Genomic DNA, 24,881 nt, shown 5'->3' on the forward strand with positions numbered 1-24,881 from the left:
TCCTCTGCTCTACTGGACACATTTTCTTAAAGGAATAATTTGAAATTTTATGAAAAACACTCACTTAGTAGCCGAGAGTTCGATGAAAAGATTATTACCTCTCTGTGGATAATCTTTGTACAGAGCCAGGCTAACTGTTACCCCTTTCAAGACTTTGCTAAGCTAAGCTAACCGTTTGCTAGCTACTGAGTTCTAATAAATGGACAAATGTGACACAGGCATCAATCTTCTCATCCTACTCTTGGCAACAAGGAGAATAATCGTACTTAACAAATTGTAAAACTCTTCCTTTTATTTTATTTTATTGCTAATGAAGGCATTTTTATTCCCCATGGTTACATTTGTTCCCTAACCTTGCAGTAAAAGAAAGTACCATAAAAAGACACAACACAATTTTCAATATCTGCAGCCAAGTAAGTCACAGACACGATGTGTCCGTTGTTGTCATACAGAGGTTTAGTGAGCAGAAGGGGGGAAAAAAATGTTGATTCACCTTTGATTTATTCCATTTGTCATTTAAAATAGTACATTATCCAGTTGTTGATCTTTTTATTAGTGAACCCTTTTGTCCTTGAGGTACAGCAGCCCGAAAAAAAATCAATTTCACCTTTTAAATGCCTTTACAATTGTCAAAGGATTCCTGATGCAATGAAGAGCAGGTTTAGCTGTTAAATTCTAAATTGTTTCCCTGATGATGAGTCACAGCAATAATTATTCTGGACCAAGTTCCCCTCAAATAAGCATTGAAAAGAAGTAGCTTGCATAATTTTTATCATAAGCATAATAGAGTCAAAAACATGGGTATAATATTGACAGCTAGACGGTTTAGACGGTTACCTGGAATATTTATGTCCAAGAAAAGATGCTGAAACGTGACTGAGGAAAGACCTGTGCTTTTTTTAAGGAACTGTCGCTTGTAATTTGTGACAAATTAAAGTACAAGGGAAAGAACAGTTCTGTAAGTCGTGGCTAACTATGATGATAAGTTAGAGCTATCATCACATCTTGGAATGCTTTGAAACAAATCAAAATATCAAGATGCCCATTTAGTGCCTTAAGTCGACTGAAGACATTTCAAGACATGGGTGATAGTGACTCGATGGATTAAAACTTGTGAACTTGACAGACAAACCTGCTCTGCATCAGGATTTCGAAAAACAAATGACTTACACCAAAGGAACTATTGGTGGAATTTAACTGTTAAAAAGCCACATTCAGGGACCCTGTGAGGCATCTGAGACAAATGTTCCTAAAGATTGCTTCTCTGGATTTATGCCTCGGCAGTTGTTGAAAGAACTCGCACAAACAGAGTTTTGGTGTCGAGAGATTTTACCGATGAATCGGCTGGCAGTTCTGAAAAACACAGAGAGAAAAACTGCGTTACAAAGTATGTTGATTTCTATTTAGACGGCTAAAAATAGGTATGGAAAGACATTAAGCAGTCACAAAAGATTATGGTTTAAAAAACCATAACCATAAACAGATCTAAATTTAACTTTGGAAAGCCACTTAGGAATGTGTTGTAAAGTTTTCATCCCTAATACAGAACTTTATCACTTCCAAATTGTGCCATTTTGTGATAGCCACTTACTTACTGGCCTGTTCACTTATGGATAAGAGGACACCTGTTCTACTCTAACATTTCCCCAACATAATGTAGCATATGTTGCAGGCCAACGAAGTGAAGCACATGTTGGCTAAATAAAGTAATCTTTTCGTCTTACCCTGGGTGAGGTCCTGGTCCAGGTAGAGTTTCAGCCGTCTGCTGCGGAGCCCGAACACCTTGGCAGCCTCAGACAGCAGGCCTGAGTAGTTGAGCCCATTCTGACCCACTGGATTCACCAGCAGGAGGGTGCCCACCTCTCCTGTCTGGCATTCTGGGGGGAGATAGGAAGAGTGTTGAAGAGAAGTAAACCAGACAGACTTTACATCCTTTATAAAGCAAGACATGATTGGCTTGAAGTACTTTAAGAGTAACGAGCCTGAGTCAAAGCCATGGGAAAAACAAGAGAAAGGAGAGTAGGAATGATAGATCAACAAGAGAGGATGAGAGAGACAGACAGAATGATCTATAGGTAGAAAATGTTTGAGCCTTAAGACGGATTATGGTACACTTTCTTCAGTACAGTGAACACAGTACAACACACAATGAGTAATTGATCCCAGTGGTGCAAAATACCAAAGCACAGTTTTTAGTTACTGTACAGATTCTATTAAATGTGATGCATTAGGGTAGTTTAAACTAACAGTATATAAAGTAGTTAAAGGAATAGTTTGACATTTGGGGAAAAACACATATACGCTTTCTTTACTGCATGGTAAAATATGACGCTACATCCAGAAGCAGGTTAGCTTAGCTAAGTATAAAGACTGAAAACACTAGCTAGCACCCTTCTGAAGCTCATTTATTAACTTGCTTAATCTAATTTAAGAGTTTTGCAGCCAAATGATGAAAGTCATAAAAACATCAGTGAGAAAAAAGGCATTCAACGATTATTTTCAAAATTGATGTGCATTCCAAACATGAATGCAGGGCTTCAAATTTTTTGTAGAGTGATATTGCTATTTTATTTATTTTTAAATGTACAGTGTCTGGGTCAGACTGTGATTTGTGTGTCAACAAACAAGCGGTCCGATCTGTTGGAGCTTTGATGTTTCATGCATTGAGTTAAATACAGCGTCGACTACACAGAAAAAATGATCAGCAGGATACATTCATCGTTGGTTTTGTTCTGCCCAGGGGATTCGTTGACTATAATTAAAAAGATTAATGGCTGCCGTTTAACAGTGAGAAGGACTGACTTATCAGTTGTGCATGGCTTTATGTACAGTATGTGTGTGTGTATGTGTGTGTGTGTGTGTGTGTGTGTGTGTGTGTGTGTGTGTGTGTGTGTGTGTCTCACCAGCTGGCTGTGTGTCGCAGAGCAGCAGGTTAACGTAAGGACACAGGAGGGTATCGCTGGGCGGGGCTTGGTCAGGGGAGGAGGAGCCTGAAGTCACTGACAGCGTTTTACCGCTCAAAGCCTGAAGGTCCATTTTACTGGTCAACTCTGTAATGAACACATAAATATACAGACGTTTTTAATATTTGATTTTGTTTTCCCTTCTCATACTGCCAAACAAATTAAACTGAAAAAAAGAGCATTAGATGGCTAACCATGGTTAGCTTGCAGGCTAAATGCTTCTACTGATAGAGTTTATAGAATGATGCTTCACCAGCATGCAGTTCAGTGTCAGGGTGATAAATAGCACCTGCACTGGCTGGTGTAGTTTTGTGATAAAAAGTTAGCTATAGCCATGTAGATCGCTGGAAGGCCAGGTGCTTTAGTGTGTGTTCTCAGTTAAACTAGCTAGCCACACATTTCTGTTACACATACACAAACCCTGGAGCAACCGATGCTCTGAACATGTGGGAGTAACAGGAGACGGCAGATGTTTCAACCGTAACAGCGATTCGCTGCATTTCTATCTTCCTAAAGGTCCAAAACCAGTTCTCACCAGTCCCGCCGTTGAAGAATCTGAGTTGGGTTTTATTGGTTCCAAAGATGCTGCTGCACACTTTCTTCAGCTTGTCCAAGTCGAGTCTGTTATCGCCTTTCGGGTTCTCCAGCAGCACCACTCCTTCTGAACAACAAAACCAGTCAGCCAGGATTACAGGATTACTGACATAACCGAGGCAGGAGCAACTGCTATTGACAGTTTACTTGTTACACTTATTCTTGTTATTGTCTTCCTTTTTGGCATTCCGATGTGCTACCTTGTTCTTTGTTGTTGACCTTCACCCTGACGTTCACATAGGTGCAAGCTGGTCCATTTAAAGGAGCCCGAGGGGCTGAAGAGCCCTTTACTATGGTCAACTCCAGGTCTGAGCCCTTCAGCTGCAAGAAAGAAAAAAAAAAAAAAAAAGAGCATGACAAACACATACTTACTTTCTTTTATGTTCTTAAACTGAAAATCTAATTATGACTTATACCACAAATACAATCAGAGAGTGGTGATATGGGAATCACTAAGCAGAACATTTATGAACAATATTCCTGGTGGCCCTGAGGTGTCTTTTCATACCTGAGTCTTTTCCTCTATGATGACGCTGGCGGTCTTGGGGATGGGGAAGGGCAGCAGTGGAGCCTTGGTGGTAGCCAGAATAAAGTCAGTGTGAGCCTGGATCACAGAGCCCAGGTACTCTCCCTCTGGCTGGCAGCGGTAGTACACAGTAATCTCATCTGATGGCACCAAATGACCCTGTGAGACAAGGGAGTGAGTGACAGGTAGTGGTTTTTAATATGTAAACGAATACGAATAAGTGTTTTTAGTTTGTTTTAGTGGGGGAAAAAAATCACCAGAAGCAAAAGAGTAAAATGGGTACTTCTTGAATAACTCTTCAAACAACAATGAACAATAATAGAAAAACCTGTTATCGGATAATTAAAAAAAAAAAAGGATTACCAAGGACGCAAAGAATCACCATTTTATGCCAAATAATTATCTTCAAAGATTTGCTCTTCTATAAGAAAATGAAATCTGTAAGAAACAATTACCTTAAAGAATGAAGTAATGGGGGGAGAAGGGGGGAGATAAACACAATTGAAAGAGGGGCAAAAGAAAGGAGGTGGGGATTAAAAAGCAGAAAACAGACAGTGTAGGACCAAATAAAGGCAGGAGGCAACAAGGGGAGGTTTTTATTGGATGAAAGCCAGTCTATTTTGGCATTGTGTGCCGACAGCTTCTTCTAACCTTGACACATTCAAACACATTGATCTCATTCTAATCTTCAGTGTGCAGCCCCTGCACATGTGTGCACCCCCTGCACAGCCCTACACACACATATCGCTGTATAATACACATACACACACACACAAACATACACCAAGTGCAGTATGTGGCTCAAGGACAGAGGATTAACGTTAGCGAGATACAGAGAAGCAGTCAATCAATGGAGGAAGGTTTATAGGCTTTTCCTACCAAGTCAAGGTACTGACCCTACCCTGAAGGGGCTCGTACAGTGTGTGAGAGTGTGAGTGAGTGTCTGTGTGTGTGTGTGTGTGTGTGTGTGTGTGTGTGTGTGAAGTCACAGAGCTACAGGTATCACTACTTTGTCAGCGATCTCCAGTCAAGTCCAATAACAAAAAGGAAACGCTGACCCCCTTTTTTCTCAACCTTGCATATGTTAACACACAAATACCCACGCAAACACTCTTTAAGACATGCATGCACACCCACAAACTACAACCAAACATGTCAAAGAATTGTTAAAAATTAATTCCCATCGCAGGGGTGGAAAATTCCTAACAGATCTCAGTTTGAAATAACTGGAGGAATTTAGCCTGGCCCGGAGCCAGTGCACACCACTGCTATAGGGGGACGGAAAAAACTGTTTGTTGCTTGTGAAAACAAGGGGCTGTTGGCTAATCCGTCTTTACTCCCCAGACCACTTCAAAGCTCCAACATTAGAATCTGAAAGGGGCCAGACTGTAATTAAGCTTCCATTAAGCCTGCCTTATGATGGAGAAACTTCTAACTGTGACGCTGCAGTGGAAAGATTTCAAAACTGCCCTGACAAAATTAGCATGGGACATAAAGAGGAAAGGGGTAGCACGGGGTGATCAGGAGGCAAATGTAGCCAAATAATACATCAAATTTGTTTATGCCTGGTCCACATTGTAGGGACCGATTACTTTCATTATTTCAACCAATTCATAGTTTATAAAATGTCAGAAAATAGTGACAAACCATTCCAGGGCGTTGCTTAGGAAGGTTTCTAACTGAGAGAAAAGACCCCCCGAAGTATTAAGTGGCAGCCATGACAAGAGCTGTTCGAAAAGTGATTCAATGCTTCCGTTATTATTTCCTTTAGCATAGGGTACACTGGACCATACTTTATGAAAGGAAAATAAAATAATGCCATCCCACAATTCCTGTCGGCAGCAACATTTAAAGCGATGCACAATTCAGCCGTCAATAACATCAGCCGTCGCTGTTCGATTGTACATTATGGTTCATCAGTTTGGGACAGGAAGCCTTCGTTAAATTGTAAAGCATTGAGTTTGTCACTGTAACCTTCGCATTTTCTATCTGTTATAAATAAAGTCAAAAACAAAACAAAAAAAAACATCTGTCCATCTTTAAGTACGTGCAGTTGGATTCTCTTAGCATCTGTGTTGTCATTTCCTTATTCCTTATGAATACTTTTTCAACTCTTTTTCGACTTTGTCCACATTTACCGATTTATCTTTTCTCCAATTTTGTCATACCATTTCCATAAGCGAGATCATTTAGTATCTTTGCTGAATGAATCACTTAAATGATAAATTTAAATTGTTGCTGACAAATACACTGCTGGAGGACTTCTAACTCATACATAACTCATATATTTTCAGGAAGGGATCAGAATCCCCTTTAGTGGCCAAGTATGATTACATATATCCAGAATATGACTCTGTTTGTTGTTTTTACAGGAAATAATTTGCAGGTTGTCATCATCCTTTGAAAATACCACACATCATGCTGTGTAATTTTGATGCTCTCAACATGACATGCTCCTAAATGCCTCTCTTACTCAGCCAATTTCCTTCCCCCTGCTTAACTGTCACACATCACCACATATCAATATTATTATGTATTTTGTCCAGTAAACCTCCTCAAACGGAGGCCTCCGTGGCATGTTTTGCTCACCCTGGCACAGTCTCGATTACATGTGTTGGCAAACTGTTTCTAATATGTTGTATTCTATTAATTAGTCACTGGATTGTAACATTCACTAGTAGTGTGTAATGTGTCACTCTAGTTTCCAGAGCTAGTAATGCTGCTGAAATAATTCTCCCACCTTCTTGCGTAGTTTCTGAATGCGGTTGATGACCTCTCGGGCGACGCCTTCATCCATCATGGACTGGTCCGGGCTGACATCCAACAGCACGAGAACCTAAAGGACAACAGAGCCAGAGGACAACAGGAAGGTTGTTAAACTACGTGTTCGAGAAAGAGATCACAGAACTGATGTTTACAAAAGATACCAGATACCTGGGCCTCACTGTGTGGAAGAGACTGTGAACATTCTTTTATGTGTAAAGCAACATGAAGCTTGACTTAAACATGGTCCTACTAACTAAGTGAAAAATAAATACATACAGATACATGTACTGCATGTTTTAATAAAATCATGGTATCTGATACCAGATCAGGCTATTTTCAATCGATACAGCTTTTTGAGTCTGTAACCAAAATCAGAATCGGCTTATTTCAAACCAGGATCATTGAATATGTATTTGAGCATGAATATAAAGTTTTCATCAGGACATTAAGTTTCAATATTTTGGAAAAGAGAAATAGGTATAGAGGTATATTGTAAGAAAAAATTGTTTAATTGTTTTAATCAATCAACTTAGTATGTGTTTAAGTCAGTTCTAGGTTGGCAAATTATGAAAGCTTGTTGACATCCTAGCCAAGGTGATAAAGTTAAGGCATGAATTAAATGTTTTCATGTTACTATAACAACAAACAGTAAGCTCCTACAATGTTAATGTTGATTGGTTGTACTCTGACGATCTACACCTCACAATTACTGCAATGTGCATTTGACAGTATAGCAGAAGAGTGTGACATCACTTCACATGACATAAAGATCTTAGCCTTTACTGTAGCCACACAGTGACCAGACTCCTTCAGACACGAGCTTCAAACTATACAGCTGATGAGGCAGGGAGCAGCCTTTGTGTAATAAATCTGCTTTGCACTGTTGTTCAAACATTTATAATGTAAAAGTAATAAAAAAAAAAGAACAACCACCCACGCAGCAATAATGACAATATTGAGTGTCTGTTGTGCTGCTAGTCCCAAACGCTTTACCATGGGAAGAAAGGGGGAAAGAGATGACAGAGGGACTGAGAAAAGTCCACAAAGGCAAAAAGAATATGAGAGAGAAAGAACAGAGAAACAGACAGATGGGAGAGTTGGTGCGAGCGAGCGAGAGTAACAGAGAGAACTAAAAAGCCAGCTCAGTAAACTGGTATTAAGGTGCAGCCGTGTGGTGGTGTATACGACTGGAGGAGCACTGATTAGAGAGGGCCTGTGGGAAACGCATACATGCCGGTTTCCACTTAGCCGTGAAATGATTTCATACATCACACTCACAGTGAGGACGAATAAATGCATTTACAGTATATGGCAGCGTGGTACAGGAGCAGCCGCGCAGAGGCATTTACTTATATATATTTTCAGGTTACACTACACTTTGTGGCTCAATCTAATAGTAATGTGGCAGTAAGGAGAGAGGAGGGTGTACTGTATGTGTGTGCGTATTTCTATACCTTTTTGTGTGTCAACTAGTGACTGAAATTTAACAATTATTTATAATCTTTTGAATAATAAAAGGACATGAATGGTATATCAACTCTCAAAAGTAAAAAGAATTTGTGATTCAATCAATTATGATGGGTGCGGCAAGTTTAAAGAAGAAATTGACGTGCATTCAAAACATTAAAACCAACTAAAATAACTAAGATAAAGCTCTATCTATCTACAAGGTTCGAGGAACAGCCTTACATTTTGGGTATTAATTATTCTTTCTGGTCGAGAAAAGAAAGAACCATGGTCGAAAGAAAATAGTTCCTACATGAAACTGCTCACAACAAGCTCTGCTGATTATCTTGAGTAACAGGGCCATGATTTCTGCTAAAAGACATTGCTGGTGAGTATTTCAAACGTAAATGGGGTTTTGAGCACCACAAGCCGAGTGCCATATAGTCCCATTGTATTGGACAGAAGGCAGACATCTCTACGGCGCATATCCTCAAAGCTATGCAACTCACATCAAAACAATCCTGACTGATAAATAGCAATCAAATAAGAGGAAAAATATGTATTTTTGAGTTTTGGGTTGAACTGTCCCTTTAAACAGGGAAGCTATGTTCCTTTTTTTCCCCTTAATATGGTTCAATTTGCATGCAAAAGCTATCTAAAGCAAAAATGATTGGGTTTAGATTTGAAGCATACCTGAGCATCAGAGTGTGCTTCATACTGTGCTGCTGAGCCAGAGCTCTGGTCGAAGGTGTACATGAGTCTCAGGTCCTCCTCATGAAGCTCATGGCCGTCCACATTGATGGATCCTTAACATTTACCACAACAATATGAACATGTTAAGAACCACAGTTATGGCACTGAACCTAAAAATAAACACTGTTAAATGTAAAAAAAAAAAAAAATAACATCCATGGATTCACAGAACAGCGTATGAATTGTACATGTACGTAGATATGCTGTTCATGCAGAATTCAACACCAGTGGAACCCTCCAGTGTCTCAGCATCATCAGACCACATATCCGAACGACCATAAATTGTACAGCCCACACAAAACTCACCAGGGGTTACGAGAAAATGATTCAAACCATACTTAATATACACTCATTAAAACAGTTTGCCACCACAAATATTAAGATTTTCCTCTTGGGTTGGGATATTCTCGGCAACAATCATGTAGGACAAAACGATGTGGTTGAGTCTACGGAGACAATTATGAAAACTGTTCTGGTACATTGTAAGCTGGATGTAGAGTGACGTAAAAAAAAAAAAAAAAAAAAAAGACAATTTTTAACTGTTTGGAAGTAACAGTTTTGTTAAATCACTCACATCACTACATAGTAATTAAACTAGGAATTTATAATAATACCATACAATCTCAACTAGACAAGTATAAGATGCTGATTTTCAGATGATTTTCTTATGAAAATCTAAAATACAACCAGTCTAATAAAATAAAAAGGATTGAATTATGAATTAGCATGGGTCTGGACCAGTATTTGCTTGCATTTTCAGATTCCTCACATTGCAGTCTTCCTTGCCAAATCTACACAAGATCTGAGCTTTTAAACAATACAGCTAACCCATTCTTGTCAGGTTTATATCTCCATTCTGCCAGTGGCAGCAATTACCCCCGTCTGTGTTCTGACTAAAAACCGTGACAGGGTTCTTCTCTCCTCTTCACTTCTCCAAACCCAGAGGCTGGGTGAAACAGTCACTCCCCTCCCCTCTAATCCCTGATTTCTATGCTTTGATTTCCTGTGTCCCTCCTTTCTTCTCCGCTCTTTTTCCACCTTCTCTCTTAACCTCTTTTCTTCTGCCCCATCAAGATGATGGGATAAAAAGCTGCAGGTAAGGAATATTGAGTCATACAACCAATGGTCATGAACACACTTCAGTTTTCTTGCCAAATTGCTACCCTTCTAGTCTAAAAAGGTTTTCTGAGTCACGGATTCTCAGCTAGAAATTGCTCAAGAGGTTAAAAGTGGACTCTCAACTGAGTGTGAGCTGTAAGCTTTTTCATGTATAGATTATTCAAGAGACAGTGGTGAGCCTTCCACAAAATGTCTGCTAGCTGAAGCTTCATACTGTGTTGAACTATTCCTTTGAACAGAGATAGTTGAAACATTATACAGTTTAGCACCTTAAAAGCAGGTTTTTTCCTCCAATCTTGCCTTTAATGACAAGTCAGTGAAATGTTACACTGCACACAATCATCTGTGTGTTTCCTCTCTCCACCATTTCTCCACCATCCTCTAACACATCTATCTCATTCCTTCCATCGCCCATCCTCCTTCTTTCCTTCCAATTGGCTTCACTTCAAACATCCAAGTGATTGGAAATGCTGAGTTCCCACAGCCCAGCTGACCTCCACTGCTTCCTTCCCCAGAGACTCTGGGGGCTCTCCCCGTCTCTCTGTAATTGGAGAGACAAGATACCTTGCACTGCTTTGATCCGTACTCCAGCTCTGATTATAGTTTCAGAAGGGTAAGGGTTTGCATTCTGAGGATAAACTGCCCGTCTGTCTGCGCTCCACTTCATTACAAGGATTCACAGTTGAGTTTTTAAGTGAAATATTTAGGATTTCAACACAATTCGCAGCAATTGTGCAGTTGTGTGTAAAATATTAAGACTAACCTGCTGTTCTTCACTAGTAAATTATAGGGTAATCAAAATAATTGACTACGGATTTAGTATTTGGTATGTGTCATTGGCATAGAGTACTTGGTAAAAAAAGATGTATAACGTAAAAATAATTCTGGGATGTCATTTGCGCAGAAAAAATGTAAACTTGTGTACATGTGTAAATGCAAACAAGATAACTTAATCAGGCTGCCGATATCTTGGAGATTTTTCGTTGATTGGGATTTTTAAGGTCACATATTTTGCGTCTTTTTTTAAAAATACAAGCAGACAACCACCCAACCATGGCAATACCTGTCTTCTGGAAGGCCTCTAGCTGTTCGCTGGTGAGCTCCTTGATAGAAGCAGTGATAGCTTTGAAGGCCCCCTTCAGTCTCTTGCCCAGCACCATGTGGTCTGGCTCGGCTCTCAGACGGATCCCGTACTTGTCCTTGTCCGTTGACATTGTCAACTGTCGCACATTAAGCTCCTGGAAGATGAAAAACAAGAAACAACGTATGTGTTAGGAAAGGTAACGTAGCTGCCTTGTCGCTCCCAAGTATATGGATGATAACCAGTTTCTAGGGTTACAAAAAATAAAAACAAAAAATTTAAATAAATACAGAAATTTAAATAAATAAAATAAAATGAAATTGCAATGCAAAGCAAAAGTCACAAAACCCGTTGTGTTTTCATTACATGCTGTTAAATCATTAAATGCCAAAAACATGAGCTAAAGAAAATGAACAAAGCCCTCCTGGCAACATTGCAAATGTATAGTGACCTTTAAACCTTTTAAACTCATCATGCACCCAACATTTGTCCAATCACTCCAAAAGCAATGTAAGACTTAAAATATACAAGTTAGATACCAAAATACTATTTGCATTTATTAAATATTAAATAAAACTAAAACTAATTGAATACTTTAAATACCCCAGGCATGTACCGTTAAGAGCAAATCAATAATTGATTTCTGTAGAGTCATGCACTTAAAGAGTAAGTCAGTCACGCCATTCCTCCTAATAAGCCAATACTTCTGCCTTTCACTAGAGTACATTTCATTCTTCAATCTAAATGGAGATAGAAATCTGCGATCCGGTTATATCTGGTGTAGCAATAGATGTACTAAGTTTAGCAAATCTGACTCCCACCTTGGTCTGCCATGCACAGCTTCTTTCAGTCAATCACACTGAAAAGTGGGACTAAGTTTTAACATCAGAGCTCAGATAAGCTGCTGTAGTGGGCTGAGTGTGGGGTGGAAAATAGCAGCTGGAACTTCTGTTTTGAGCTGAGCTTGGTTAATGAAAAATAGGAATGAATCTATGCTAAAGTGCAAAAAAATACCTCTTATCCTGAAGACATATATGGCTTTGTTTGTGTGTGACGTTGGTGCATTAATATATATTCAGGCTTCTGTCAAATAAAATAGCAAGTCATTGAATAATTCCATTGAACATCTTCAGCTCGGCAACGAGTTTGTCAGCAGAGAAAAGCTGATCAAAGCTACAGCCGTCAACAGCCAATCACATTTTGGGCCTACTTTCTTCTACAAGACTTCCGACTGTATAAAATAAAGAGGTAATCTCTATCGCATCAACCATTGGTTTCTGAAGAGCAGTTTTGAAGCTCTGGTCGTCGCCATCTTGATGACACAGCCCAACTCTTATAATGGGCCTGAGCTGAGGCGGACCTGAGTGAGGCAGCAGAGCAGACCTGGTACGGCAACCACCAGTCACTTAAAGCGACCCGTGGAATATGCCAGAGCTAGTATTAATGCCAAGAGTATCTACTACTCTATACATTGTGAAGGTAATTATCACGGGTCTCAAGTTAAAGTAGTTGCTTTGTCCTGTAATTAAAGACTGTAATTGCTCCGGACATGAGCTTTAATTCACTCAAAGAGCAACTCAGGCATGAAATCAACCAGTGAGTCAGCCGATAACAACATAAAGTGCCCAATCGCTGCACATTTAAGTAGTGATAAAAGAAAATTAGATGAACCACAGAGAAGGACCAGTTAAATAATAATACTTATAGAATAATAATTAAGGAATCTTAGTAAAAGCCACAGTGAAAAGGTGAATCCAGACCTAATCAACCTAACTTCCAAAAGCTCAGCTCAACTGAACCTACATCAACAGTAAAAGAGTTTGAAGGCTCTTCCCTGGGCTGCAGGACCTTAAACTGCTCTCAGTTCTGATTAAATAAACCTTGTTTACTGGAGGGAAGCTAGATGCCGGCAAGGTTAAATGTTTTCCTCCCCAGAAATCAAACAGAGTGAGAGATAAGAAGTGGCTAGAACTACGATTAATCTTGAAGGTTCCAACAAAAGGTTGCACCAGCAGCCCTTTTCCCAGGTAATCCTCAATCTCTATATGTTCTGTCAATTTCCTTTGTCATCAGAATATGGGAGCCACAATCAATTTTTCATCTAAGATGCACCAGTTAGAATTGAAAGACTTCACGTGGCTACAGTGGGAACAAAAGCATCAACATTGATCATGGAAAATATTGAAACATTCTTTCTAAAGAGTAGTTATCCGAGTCAGCTGTGGAACAGCATCGACTTCTTGAGCTTTGCTGCAAAGCAAATCCAAAGACAAAGGGATAATGTCAGTTTAATGGCTTCCTGCACTAAAGACTATGGCAATTAGTCTGTCAGATTTTGTTTTTCCCCCAGTCTTTTGGGAAGCACCTGAATGGACCAGACTCACTTGTATAAAAATGTTATATCTGACATTGGAAACACCCTCCTCGATTATAGGATTTTTTTTTTTTACATATAGTTAAACATACATGATGTCTAAATGGCAAAAAACATGACCTTACCTGGAAAGTCAAAGAGCCAACTGTTGCTGGCTCTATATGTATCTATATGTAACAAACTGTAGAAGAGCAGCGGGAACTGTAATGATGCATATTACTGTAGCTATGAAGCACACAAACACATTAGCAGCAATATAATGTTTCCATGTACTGGAGGGAAAAAAAAACATTCTGCTTGTGTGTGCATTCTATAGTTGATGAAGGGTTTGCATGTGTGGCAATTGGAGTCGATCAAACGTAAAACCATTTTCCAAGACATCTGCTCCACCCCCTTTTGAGATGAACCAACCGCAGTCATTTAAATTACTGCTGAAGATACAGACGATGTGTGAGCATGTGCTCCCTCCCCTCTATCAAATCAACACACTGGCTTTGGAGTGTCAAAGAGGTTCTAGGAGAGGAATCTCTTTCTCTTAAAAACATAATGGTACTGATCAAAGCAGAGTAAAAAAAACAACAAAAATTTGAAGGAAAGATGAAAAGACGATGCACCTCTTTCCTTGAAGCAGAGAACTGGTAAAGTACTAAGACCGCTTCAAGACGGCACAAATTATTAAACGAAACAATCACGGCGGGTTCTACTTACATCCAGGATGTATTTCTCCAGGGACTGAATGTCTTTCAGAGCTTCTGGGTCCTGGTGAATAACTACCACCTCCTTTAATGGGTACTGAAATGCACACCAACATTAGAGTGGGTCAATTGTTACAGCACAAAAAACACAGAAATGGGGTTGTCATAATGAACACAACATAACTCAGTGCACTAATATGAAAAAATGTAATCCATCTATAGGAGAGCAATAGGAATTTGTGAAAAGGTACAGATAATGTAAGAGCCAGTCTGATGCTGGATTTGTGAAGCAAATACTAATATTTGTAGTTGTAAGATACAAAAATCATAAAGCAACATAGTAACAGATATTCCTATTTTTTGTTAACATAAACTAAACATTCTAGATAGGGATCCCATAAAGAACTGTAAACATGTAATATACTTGATATTTTACAGTTATGAAATAAACTCAGTGAGGAGAAACTGTCTAATAAACCAAACACAAACATGTCTTTGGCATTTCTGTGCTGCAAATTTCTTGTTACTTAATCGGCCGACATTGCTACTGATATCAGCCGATATATCGTATGTTTCCTAGAGTCTTGATTTACTGTACTTCTTATATTGGAGTGTATGAATAGACTGAGTAAAGCTGATGATTCACCTTAACGGGCAGAGTCTTCCTGTCTCGGATCACTCGGCCCAGCTCGATCACAGACTGCATCTGACAGACGGCGCTCTCGATGCGCTTGTCGATCAGACTCTCTCTGAAACAAGAAATGTAAATAAAGAAAATATAAGCATCACCAAAGCATAAGTAGCGTCACAAAGCGATGATATAAGTGCTGAATAACCTCTTAACTCTGCATTTTGGGTTATACGGGAGAGAAAGTTATTATCCTTTACCTGGTGAGACTTTTGCAATTGCAATGGGTGCCACCTGACCGAGCTGCCTCTTTATATTAAGTGGATGTGAGAAGATGAGAGGAACATCTTTCAAAACAACCCACCTTCTTAGGAGTCACTCTGTATTCTGTGACATTCTGTACCATTTCAGGGCACAGTCAGGGGACATAGGCGCATTTCTGCCAAAACTTACAGGCAGCAGCCGTCATATTCCGGTTAATCAGTGGTTTAGAAATTAAAATTGCTATTCTTTAGAGGAAAATGAATACAAGAGCGTGACATGGTTAGTACCGTACATCTTAATAAAGACAGAGTTCAGAACCACAAGCGCCAGAGTTTAATTCAGGAGCATCCACTAATAAGGTACACTGTGACTTCCACCACTGAATTCAAATTAAATCGCACAGCCACTGATAATCAGGCATAATAGCGATATTAGCCCTAACAGTCTGGAGGAACACACACTCGTGTGTGTGTGTGTGTGTGTGTGTGTGTGTGTGTGTGTGTGTGTGTGTGTGTGTGTGTGTGTGTGTGTACGTGCACAATGCTTGTTCATTTACTTCAACAGTGTGCTCCTCCATGTGTGCACACAACAGCAGAGTAAAATGAGAGAGGAGAGGACTCCAGGGACAGCCAATCATTTAATGAGCTGATTGAGGAGCAGCTCTTCCCACCGCCTGATTGGTGGCTGACCTTTGGGAGGGGGTGAAGTGGTCCCATTCGACAGCAGGAAGGACAAGCAGCTAATAAAGCAGCAGCACTGAGTGCTGCCAAAGCGACAGGGGAGATTATATGAACCATTACACAAACTATTTTCCCTCCGCTAAATCAAACGGATATTTAATCATGTCAGAACTTTTCGTTGTTAAAGATGATGCAATTACGTTTGGGCAATTAGAAATTCCTCCCGGGCTTTACTAAACTGATCCGCCACCAAGGCACACATTTTACAGAAGTAATTGAAGTGAAGGAAATGAAATGGTCATATTTTGTGAGCAATATCCATCTAGGTGTCTGATAATCAAAGAGAGGCATTTTGAAGTTCTGGGTCAGAAATTCTCTGCTCAAAGAGCACAAATGCTTCTCGAAATCTCTTATCGCTTTCTAAAGAAGGCATCAACAGTTGAAACACTGAAAATACAAACAGGGTTAGGCTACTTTTAGAGTAGAAAGCAGTGAACTTGGGAGAAGCTGTAAAGAAGGATTTCAATGTCTTTCTCCGTATCAGATGACCTGGTCGATGCTCATAAATAACTTTGTACCGCTGTGGAAAATGCATCTGTGATTAACTTCAGAAACAAAGTCTTGCATTTGACACATGAGCAGAAAATCTGCTCAGAAATTACTCAAAAGCAAATCTTTATCTACCGAACCCTTCAGTCCCATGTATTCTAATAAATATTTAAATGGAAAATTTGATCAGGGTATCAACTAACAACGTTGGGACGTGCTGCTCTAAATAATTACTGCAAAGCAAATATACGATTGGATGATTAATCATTGTCACCTTGTGAGCGAATCAGACAGATCCTGATGCATTGGGTTCCATGATTAATGTAGTTTCTAGACTAAATATGTAGTTTTTACTGAGTGAATCAGTGGCTTTGCTTGTTTTTCCTTTATATATTTCATAAAAGTGTGATAATTCCCTCTTACGTTAGCTGTATTTCAGGCGAGGCAGCAGGCCTCCACAATGACACACTGCGGGAAACTCTATTCAAAGAGTACCTACGTCCTCAATTTCTGCCTGGCTCCTACAAGTAGAATATTTGAAAGATGTGTGGAGCGACCGGGGGAAAACAGGTGACACGTTGAATATGACAATCGCAAGAGTCACTTTTAGCTCTTATGGATAGCGACAACTCTCAGTGGTCTTTTGCCCTTTTTCTTCTTTAATTTAAGCTTTAAATGAAGCAGACGATACCCGTAACATTTGAGCGTTACTGAAGGCTTTTTCCAACCTGAGTTGGGGCAGCATGAGATAGTGGATGCTGCTGCTGTCCTTCTCTTCAACCGAGACGGGATTGATGAGGTGACGCAGATTTTGGTACATCATCTCTGTAATGAAGGGTGTGAAGGGAGCCTGAGGAGATGAAGGGAAAAAAGCAAGTAGACATGAGAGAAAAAGGAAGAGAATAATATTATTATTAAATGCTCTGTACTGTAGTTCATTTACATTTTCTGACAATGAGGTCTTAAAGTCAGAAGCATCTGTATAATCAGCATACAAAACAGATTTTTACGCTAGTTTTTTTTTTCCTCAATGGTGATAAAGTTCAAACAGAGTGAGGTTACTTCTAGTGTAACTCTTCCATTTGCAACCATGGGTAATTCATTTGTGAAGCTAACAGCTGATCTGCATTGATCCGGGTTAGGCTAACTGGCTCTTAGCATGCATCTCGCCTCACATGCAAACATCTTCAATGTGTTATAAATAAAAACTCCTACTGCTCATGCATAATTCATAGCCATGTAAGCGCATACACGCACACCTCTTCCATACCAGAGTTATTGCTTTGCGTCTTGCATACACAAGAGCAAAACCTCACCACAAGAAATGTCCTCCATACAATCTCTATTTTTCTAACTGTCTCACACACACTCAAACACACACACAGAAACATTATGACTCACCATCAGCCTGCACATGGAGAACAGAACACTGAAGAGGGTTTCCAGCGCCCACAGGCAGTCCTCAGTGCCACTCTCCCCCTACAAAGTTCACACACAAACACAGCAAAGAGTCAATCCCCTTGGAAGAGGGAAAAGAGCCATTACACACATCAGCGCATGTATGCCCAATTCACTTCAACCGAATGTTGACTTGGAGGGCCACAAACTGATCGCTACAAAATGTCCTCAGATGGTGGCAATGATAAAGACACTTAGTGGTAGCTTAAAATCAATGTTTCCATTAAACGAATCATTTAAATGCTCAGTAAAACAGCAACAAAAAGAAAGATACAGGACATAAATTGTAAAGAGTAGCATCATCTGTACTTATACACTAATGTATAACTATACTTTGACTTAAAGCCTACTACTGCTAGTGATTGTCCCTCATGAGACATTTTAGTCATTAGCTGCCCCCTTGTATCTGCCTTACAATATAACATTATAGAGTCAAAGCAGTTATCTCACCTTTAGACGGCGTCTGTTGGTCCTCACATACCAGTTGGTGAGCATGTCCACAAACTTGACCAGGCGAGGCACGACGGTGTACAGGTGGTAAGCTGCAACAAGAGACTACAGTCTAGTTTGTCCTTTCTAGTTTAATAAGGCTGAATATAGAAACAACATGAATATGATTCCGGGTGTGATGAATTTTAAGCTAATAAGTACTAATCTTCTTAGTGACTGTCCATATCAAGTGATGACAGCAGTGTGATTGTGTGTGTGTGTGTCTCACCGTCCATCTCGGCCTTGAAGAACTGGATGAGGGACTGTGTAAAGGACTGAATCCATTTGTCCATGATGTTGTCACTCTGCTTCGCTGTGTTTTCATTGTACAGGAACTGAATCTCATCCTCCTGACAAATTACCAAACAAGTACACACAGTTAAATAAAACATTTTTTTTTATTTTTACAAAGACACACAATATAGTTGATGCGCAGCCGCTGAAATCGGGCCTGAATCAGCATCTTCTGCAGAATGTGCCACCTTATAACTACGATTATTACTATTCTTATAGTTGATGTTGGTGCGTGTGTGTTGTGAGTAATGTTGACATAGTTGTTATTGAACTCTTACTTTACTAGAAATTAAAGTTACTTATATAGTTATGAAATTGGTTTGACTGCTTCTTCGGACAATTGTCATACAGGTTCCCTTGTCTATTGGTCAAATTCCTGAAATAGCTTGATGTTAAATTGTATTTAATTTATACATTCTTCAAAAAATAATATCTGATGTTTATGTATTTTTGAAGTATGTTTTGGTGTCTGTGTGTGTGTGTGAACGCAGTAAGTATTGCTTTCTTTGTCTGTAAGTGGCATCATTGATATGTTTAAATGTACCTACAGGTTGGCATGTGTAAAGTGATCATGTAAAGTAACTGAACAGCCAGTACACTATGTGAAGAATCAATTCTATCCAATTCAACTCCACTTCTTCTGCTCTCATAGGATAATCTGTGTTTTCTAAACTACTGATTTTTTTCCAATCAAGAACCAAATACTCTCAGCCACTTAACCATCCATAAAGGGACATCAGGGCGAGGTATTACTGCAGCTAGGACTGCATTATTTCACGGCACTAACAACAAGTTATTTCCTTTTTGTTCCAGTGATTACCTTATAAATAATTGGTTAATGACAGTAACAATCTGCTGCACTTTTTAGACCAGGAATAGCTAAAGCAACACAGTGGGAGTTATGTAATGTACGATATTTTTACTCTGTTCATTACCTTCTGTAACCTTTGTACGTTCTGTACCAGGAAGCGATAGGCATTATACCACGGCAGGAAGACATCCTTCAACACGTCTCGCACACCCTCCTCTTTGAAACGCAGGTTCTCTGCTCTCACTACAGGGGAGTTGATGAGGTACAGTCTACAAGGAGAGACGGAGTTGGTGAGTGTGGCAGGATTGATAATAAGTTAGTGAGAGCATGCAGTGTGTAGAGCCCTAAACGGGCCAAAGAATTCCAACCCTAGCCCTGCAAAGTCTGCAGTTTTTCAGCCTGACCCGGCCCGAGACAGACACCCGTCCCTTTAAGCTCTCTAACGCACGCTCTCAGTGATGCGTGGGAAAAAAACCCCGCTGCAGTGAGAGGCGTGTATTGGCACAATGAAATCAGGCTATATTTCACTATATAAAGCCTTATACAATTTCATTCCTTTTTAAAATTGTAAACGATTGTAGTCTGGGTTTGCCAGCTGTCAATCATGCCCCATTACTTGCCTATAACTCACACGTGCCTCTGAAGTGCCGCTGTTTGTTACGGCCAACATTTGAACTTCAGTATGTTGCTCACACAGATGAGTGCAGACGGTTAAAGCCATGTTGAAAACTTCTCGCCACAACAATCTGAGGTAAACACTTATTATTAAAAAAAAAAAGCTGTGAGGTAGGCAGCATTTTCTTAATGCAAAGCTATTCAGCTGATAAAGACATCTGGATTGGATTTTCTCTATCAGTTTGTTTAAATGTCCACCTTGAAAAGGTTCCGCATCATTTTTTGGATTAAAACCAAATTTTACCAACAGCATGTCATTGCAAATAAATCTCTTCTCTTCATTAAGGCCAAATAAAGACACTGTTGACATGACAATTGAAGAAAATCGGAATAATCCTTATGGATATAATAGTCTGTGGCAGGCATCAGCTCACTGGGTTAGAGCGGTTAGAAAAAAGTTTGATGACGACTCTGGAAGCGAGCTAACATGATGCAACAACATGCAATAGGCCAGGAGTGATTTTAATAGCAGCAACTATTGAATATACACTTGAAATAAAATGCAGAATAGACAGAACCATCAGTTGGTAAATAACTAAAAATGAGCCAACATGAAGACTGACTGTTGTCACTAAAATAAGCAACAAAAAACCCTCACAGTCTATACTTCACCCTCTCACTGCTTCAGTTTCTATCTAACGCCTTTCTTTCTTTATCTCTGCCACTCACTCATCATCAGAATATACTGTTTGAGAGCATATGGCGCAAATGCATAGTGCTTTATTCATTCGGCCATATGGCCATGGCACACTCACTGCTCAGGGCAAAGGAGCGAATGTGTCTATGAATGTGTATGTACAGTATACGTGAGCGTGTCTATACTGTTAGTAGGACGAAGAACGAGCCTAATTAAGCGTGCATAGCGATTCAAAGCCTTTAAAACCATGCCTGCTAATGACATAAGGTGGGTTAACAGTAACAACCAGAACCGTGCCACCGGCACAAAGGCATTCATGCTTCAGAAACACACACTCATTCACATTCAAGCACAGAGCTGACCTGAGGGCATCAGCTCCATATTGCTGCACTATCAGTCCTGGATCTGGGTAGTTCTTCTTGCGCTTGCTCATCTTCTGTCCATCGCTGCAGGAGTAAGACAAGCAAAGGCATTAATGCACATACACACGCATGCATGCACAAAAGTGCATGTTAGAAACCAAGCACTTGGTATTCAAATTAGTCAAGTCCTTCCAGGTCAGCAGGCCACAGTGCTGCATTTAGACCCCGGGGCTGAGGACATGACGAGTAGGCCTGTTGTGGAGCAGCTCTAAGGGCTAAATGTTGCAGCACACATCCCATAATGATCATGAGAAACGGCACAAAAAAGGGGATTAATGGGCAGGTGAAGAAGGGAGAAAAAAAGTTACATAAAAATAGTAGTAAGGAGGAGGAGTATTGAAGGCTAACAAGAAAACAATGACGTTTCAGAAAAAAGGCCAGAAACGTGCATGAAAATGACTGAAACATTAAGTTAGCAACATCCTGTATTTGTCTTAATGTCAACAAATCTCATTAAATATGAAAACCAAACCTGCTATTGAGTTTTGCCTGTGAAACCAAAGCCTGATTGGGAAATTGGAAGTACTCAAGTATTGAGAGTCACACCGTTGGTTTTTATATTTTCACAGCATTTGTTGAGCAGAAAAACAGAAAACAGCCTTTAATCTTTAATGAAGATTCATTTTATCTGGGAATGAAAGAAAGGAAGGAGGAATAGAGGTTTGTTAATAAGTCAATGGACTCACCTAGCGAGCACCAATCCGTTAACAATGACATTCTTGAAGGGCGGTCTGCCAAACAGGGCTGTGGAGAGCACCAGCAAGGTGTAGAACCTACAGGAGGATGCAAAAGATGGTACACAAGGTCAGCGTGACAAGCAGGACTCAAACTTTACAATTCATTATTTCTCTGAGGTAGGATTAAGGAAAAACTTATCTACTAACTTAATGCTAACTAACTAACTGAATTATTTTATTCTGTTTAATTCAAAACGAAAAATGAGCTTTTTAGAAAGACACCATTCATGCTCTGCACTCAACGAACTCAGCAGGGAAGGACTCAATGTCACTTTTCCTCATCCGTTGACCTCTTTCTCATCCGTTGACCTCTTTCTCATCCATCCATTCATCCACAGCTCACCATCCCCTCGTCTGGTCAATGCCTTCAGCGATGAAGTCTGCTGGGAAAGTGTCCTCAAACTCCTTCCTGTTCTCAAAGGGGTAGTGGGCCTGGGCGTAAGGCATGCTGCCGCTCTCAAACCAGCAGTCGAACACCTCTGTGATCCTCCGCAGCACGCCCTTACCACACCGAGACGGGATTGTCAGATCGTCGATGCTGGGCAGAGAAAGTGGAGACAGAAGAGGTGGAAAGAAAGAGAAAAGAGGAACAATTGTTAAGACAAATAGCAGAAATAACAAATTCAACGGTCTCGTTTTAGTTCAGGGTTTCTTGCTGCCTTGGGCCACTTTTTAAACATTCGTTCACTATATGGATCCAAGCGTCTATAGGCTTATTGGCTACAGTCCAAGACAAGGATTTTATAATCTTTCACCTCTGGGAACGAGGTTTAAGAAAAAAACATTGTTGCTAACGTTGTGCTGACACCCACTAGAATAACCTTGGTCATTGCTTTGGGTCATAAGCTTCAGACACAAGGATATGGATGCATTTACTTCATATACTGACTCACTCATGAGTCAGTATATTTTTTCATATCACCCATGAAAAAAATAATTGTTTCTTCAGTAAAGTTACGTAAGCTGAGGAAAACACATGAACCTGGATGTAGTAGGTATAAAGTGTCAGTTTGTGTGAGGTGTCAACTTAATTTAAATGAAATTATGTGTATGGAAAGTTCCCTTAGTTTTGTATTAATTCAAAAACAACAAAACATTAACATCACATATACACAGAAAGTAAAAAGTTACTTTATTTTACCCTTCAGCAACAGCCTACTGCACATTTCTAGAATGATTAGGACTCAGGCCTTTAAACTGCAGATTACACCTTTAGTAATCACTAAAGCACACTCTGCTGTAGTTCTCTGCTTCTAAGAGCTCTGCAACTGGGCCTATTGAGGAAGGGGAGAGTTAATCAGGAATAATCCAAAAAGAAATGCACTGCCGAGTACATTTTGAGTCATTTTTGTGGCGTGTTACTAAGATTTTGCTATAGTGTTCGCAATGCGGGCAGAGCCATTATCTCTGGGATTTGGCCACTTCAAACCTTATTATCTGATGTAACAGTCTGCCCATTTAGTTGTTAGGGATCCATACATATTTTGTATTTCGTAAAGTTTAAACCATTGCACAACTTTCAAACCTGGTTTTAAACATATGATAAACTGCTACAGAGCAGTTCTTTAATTAGATTCGTTCCTTTTTTAATCTTGAAGGATCGCTACAACCATATTCATCACCTTGCCATGTCTTCCAAACCTGCACAGGCACCTTATAAACACAGAATTCAAACACAGGAGCAGGAGGAAGGCCCCCTTTTTCCTCCCCAATAAATTAAATATGCACAACCCCGTGGAGGTGATTAAATGTAATTAGGAGATGAAGAGGAAAGTGATCTGTGTTCCTCAGAACACTTGTGGTTCAGGCAGAAAGGTCACATTAGAGAGGAAGAGGGCAGATTAACGACAAATTCATGCACCAACACACACAAACACATATAAAAGCAGACACCATGTTATAAACTTATCATCTCATATCCACCCATCTACACCCATACACCCTGTGAATCTGAAGGTATCCCACTACCACAGCAGACACACACCGCTGAGTACATGCTCAGGTGGTTGGCTGATAATCTCGGTGTTTGATCAGTGACTCACCTCTCCCGATGCAGATCAGTTACTCTGACTCCGGTCAGTTCCTCCAGTTCAGCAATGGACCCTATACACACCACCTGACGCACAAGCACACACATAGTACAGGTTGAGTGAGCAATATCAAAGAACAGCTGTCAGTTACAATCGTCCATTTCCTGAAGACGGAAATGGACGATTACAAATTAATCGATCTGTTGATCACAATAATTTAAATAAGCAATTTATTGTTTGAATCATCAAGCAAAAAATGTATTTGAAGACATCACATTAGGCCTTTCCATTCCATTTCTGAAATGTTATCAACGACAAATCAATGAATAAAAAAAGTATTAACATTGCGGCCCTATATCAAGGTTGATGCTATGTTTTTATGTTGGATTAAATTAGTAATGATCTGATTTTCCCCCCCCCCCCCCCCAAAAAAAAAAAAATCTATATCTGTGTTGGCCTCCAAAATCCATTATTGGTGAGGCTACACTTTACAATAAGCCATTAAAATGGGTTAGTTTGTACAATTAATTATTACTGACCTTTACAACGTGGTGGACTGATTAAATTTTGTGTTTGCCATTTTATAGTAAGTGACTCAAGCCTCCTTTCTTTCTCACGCTTCATTTCACTTGTTGGAATTGTTTGACATTTTGGGATATGCCTATCCATTCATACATACATAACTCTTTGGTAAGGGACTATGTCCAATATCAAACATAAATGCCCCCATTTAGTTATTTGTATTAAGGTAATAATAATAATAATAATAATTAAGCCTTTATTAGTCCCACAATGGGGAAATTATTTCTCTGCATTTAACCCATCCCAGAGGAGCAGTGGGCTGCAATGAAGCGCCCGGGGAGCAACTTGGGGTTAGGTGTCTTGCTCAA

At 39.8% G+C, this 24,881-nt stretch overlaps 1 protein-coding gene across 1 annotated transcript in view; it reads right to left on the minus strand.

Annotated features, from left to right (window-relative positions):
* Window positions 1–290: 290 nt before the first annotated feature.
* The window catches only part of iars1 (isoleucyl-tRNA synthetase 1), a 49,192-nt gene continuing 24,601 nt past the window's right edge, over window positions 291–24,881 (minus strand). Inside the window, exons 15-34 of the mRNA XM_054616340.1 lie at window positions 24,004–24,077; window positions 22,305–22,499; window positions 21,911–21,997; window positions 21,165–21,248; window positions 19,615–19,759; window positions 18,615–18,735; window positions 18,347–18,438; window positions 17,840–17,917; window positions 17,167–17,288; window positions 14,964–15,066; window positions 14,331–14,414; window positions 11,231–11,405; window positions 8,989–9,101; window positions 6,824–6,919; window positions 4,066–4,242; window positions 3,758–3,878; window positions 3,499–3,624; window positions 2,904–3,050; window positions 1,725–1,877; window positions 291–1,353 (exon numbers count right to left, since the gene is read on the minus strand). Of these exons, the coding sequence (XP_054472315.1) occupies window positions 1,271–1,353; window positions 1,725–1,877; window positions 2,904–3,050; window positions 3,499–3,624; window positions 3,758–3,878; window positions 4,066–4,242; window positions 6,824–6,919; window positions 8,989–9,101; window positions 11,231–11,405; window positions 14,331–14,414; window positions 14,964–15,066; window positions 17,167–17,288; window positions 17,840–17,917; window positions 18,347–18,438; window positions 18,615–18,735; window positions 19,615–19,759; window positions 21,165–21,248; window positions 21,911–21,997; window positions 22,305–22,499; window positions 24,004–24,077 (2,376 nt within the window). The 3' untranslated portion in view covers window positions 291–1,270. The remainder of the gene's footprint in view (window positions 1,354–1,724; window positions 1,878–2,903; window positions 3,051–3,498; window positions 3,625–3,757; window positions 3,879–4,065; window positions 4,243–6,823; window positions 6,920–8,988; window positions 9,102–11,230; window positions 11,406–14,330; window positions 14,415–14,963; window positions 15,067–17,166; window positions 17,289–17,839; window positions 17,918–18,346; window positions 18,439–18,614; window positions 18,736–19,614; window positions 19,760–21,164; window positions 21,249–21,910; window positions 21,998–22,304; window positions 22,500–24,003; window positions 24,078–24,881) is intronic.

This window comes from Anoplopoma fimbria, chromosome 17 (assembly GCF_027596085.1).
Source record: "Anoplopoma fimbria isolate UVic2021 breed Golden Eagle Sablefish chromosome 17, Afim_UVic_2022, whole genome shotgun sequence".
NCBI classification, from domain to species: Eukaryota; Metazoa; Chordata; class Actinopteri; order Perciformes; family Anoplopomatidae; genus Anoplopoma; species Anoplopoma fimbria.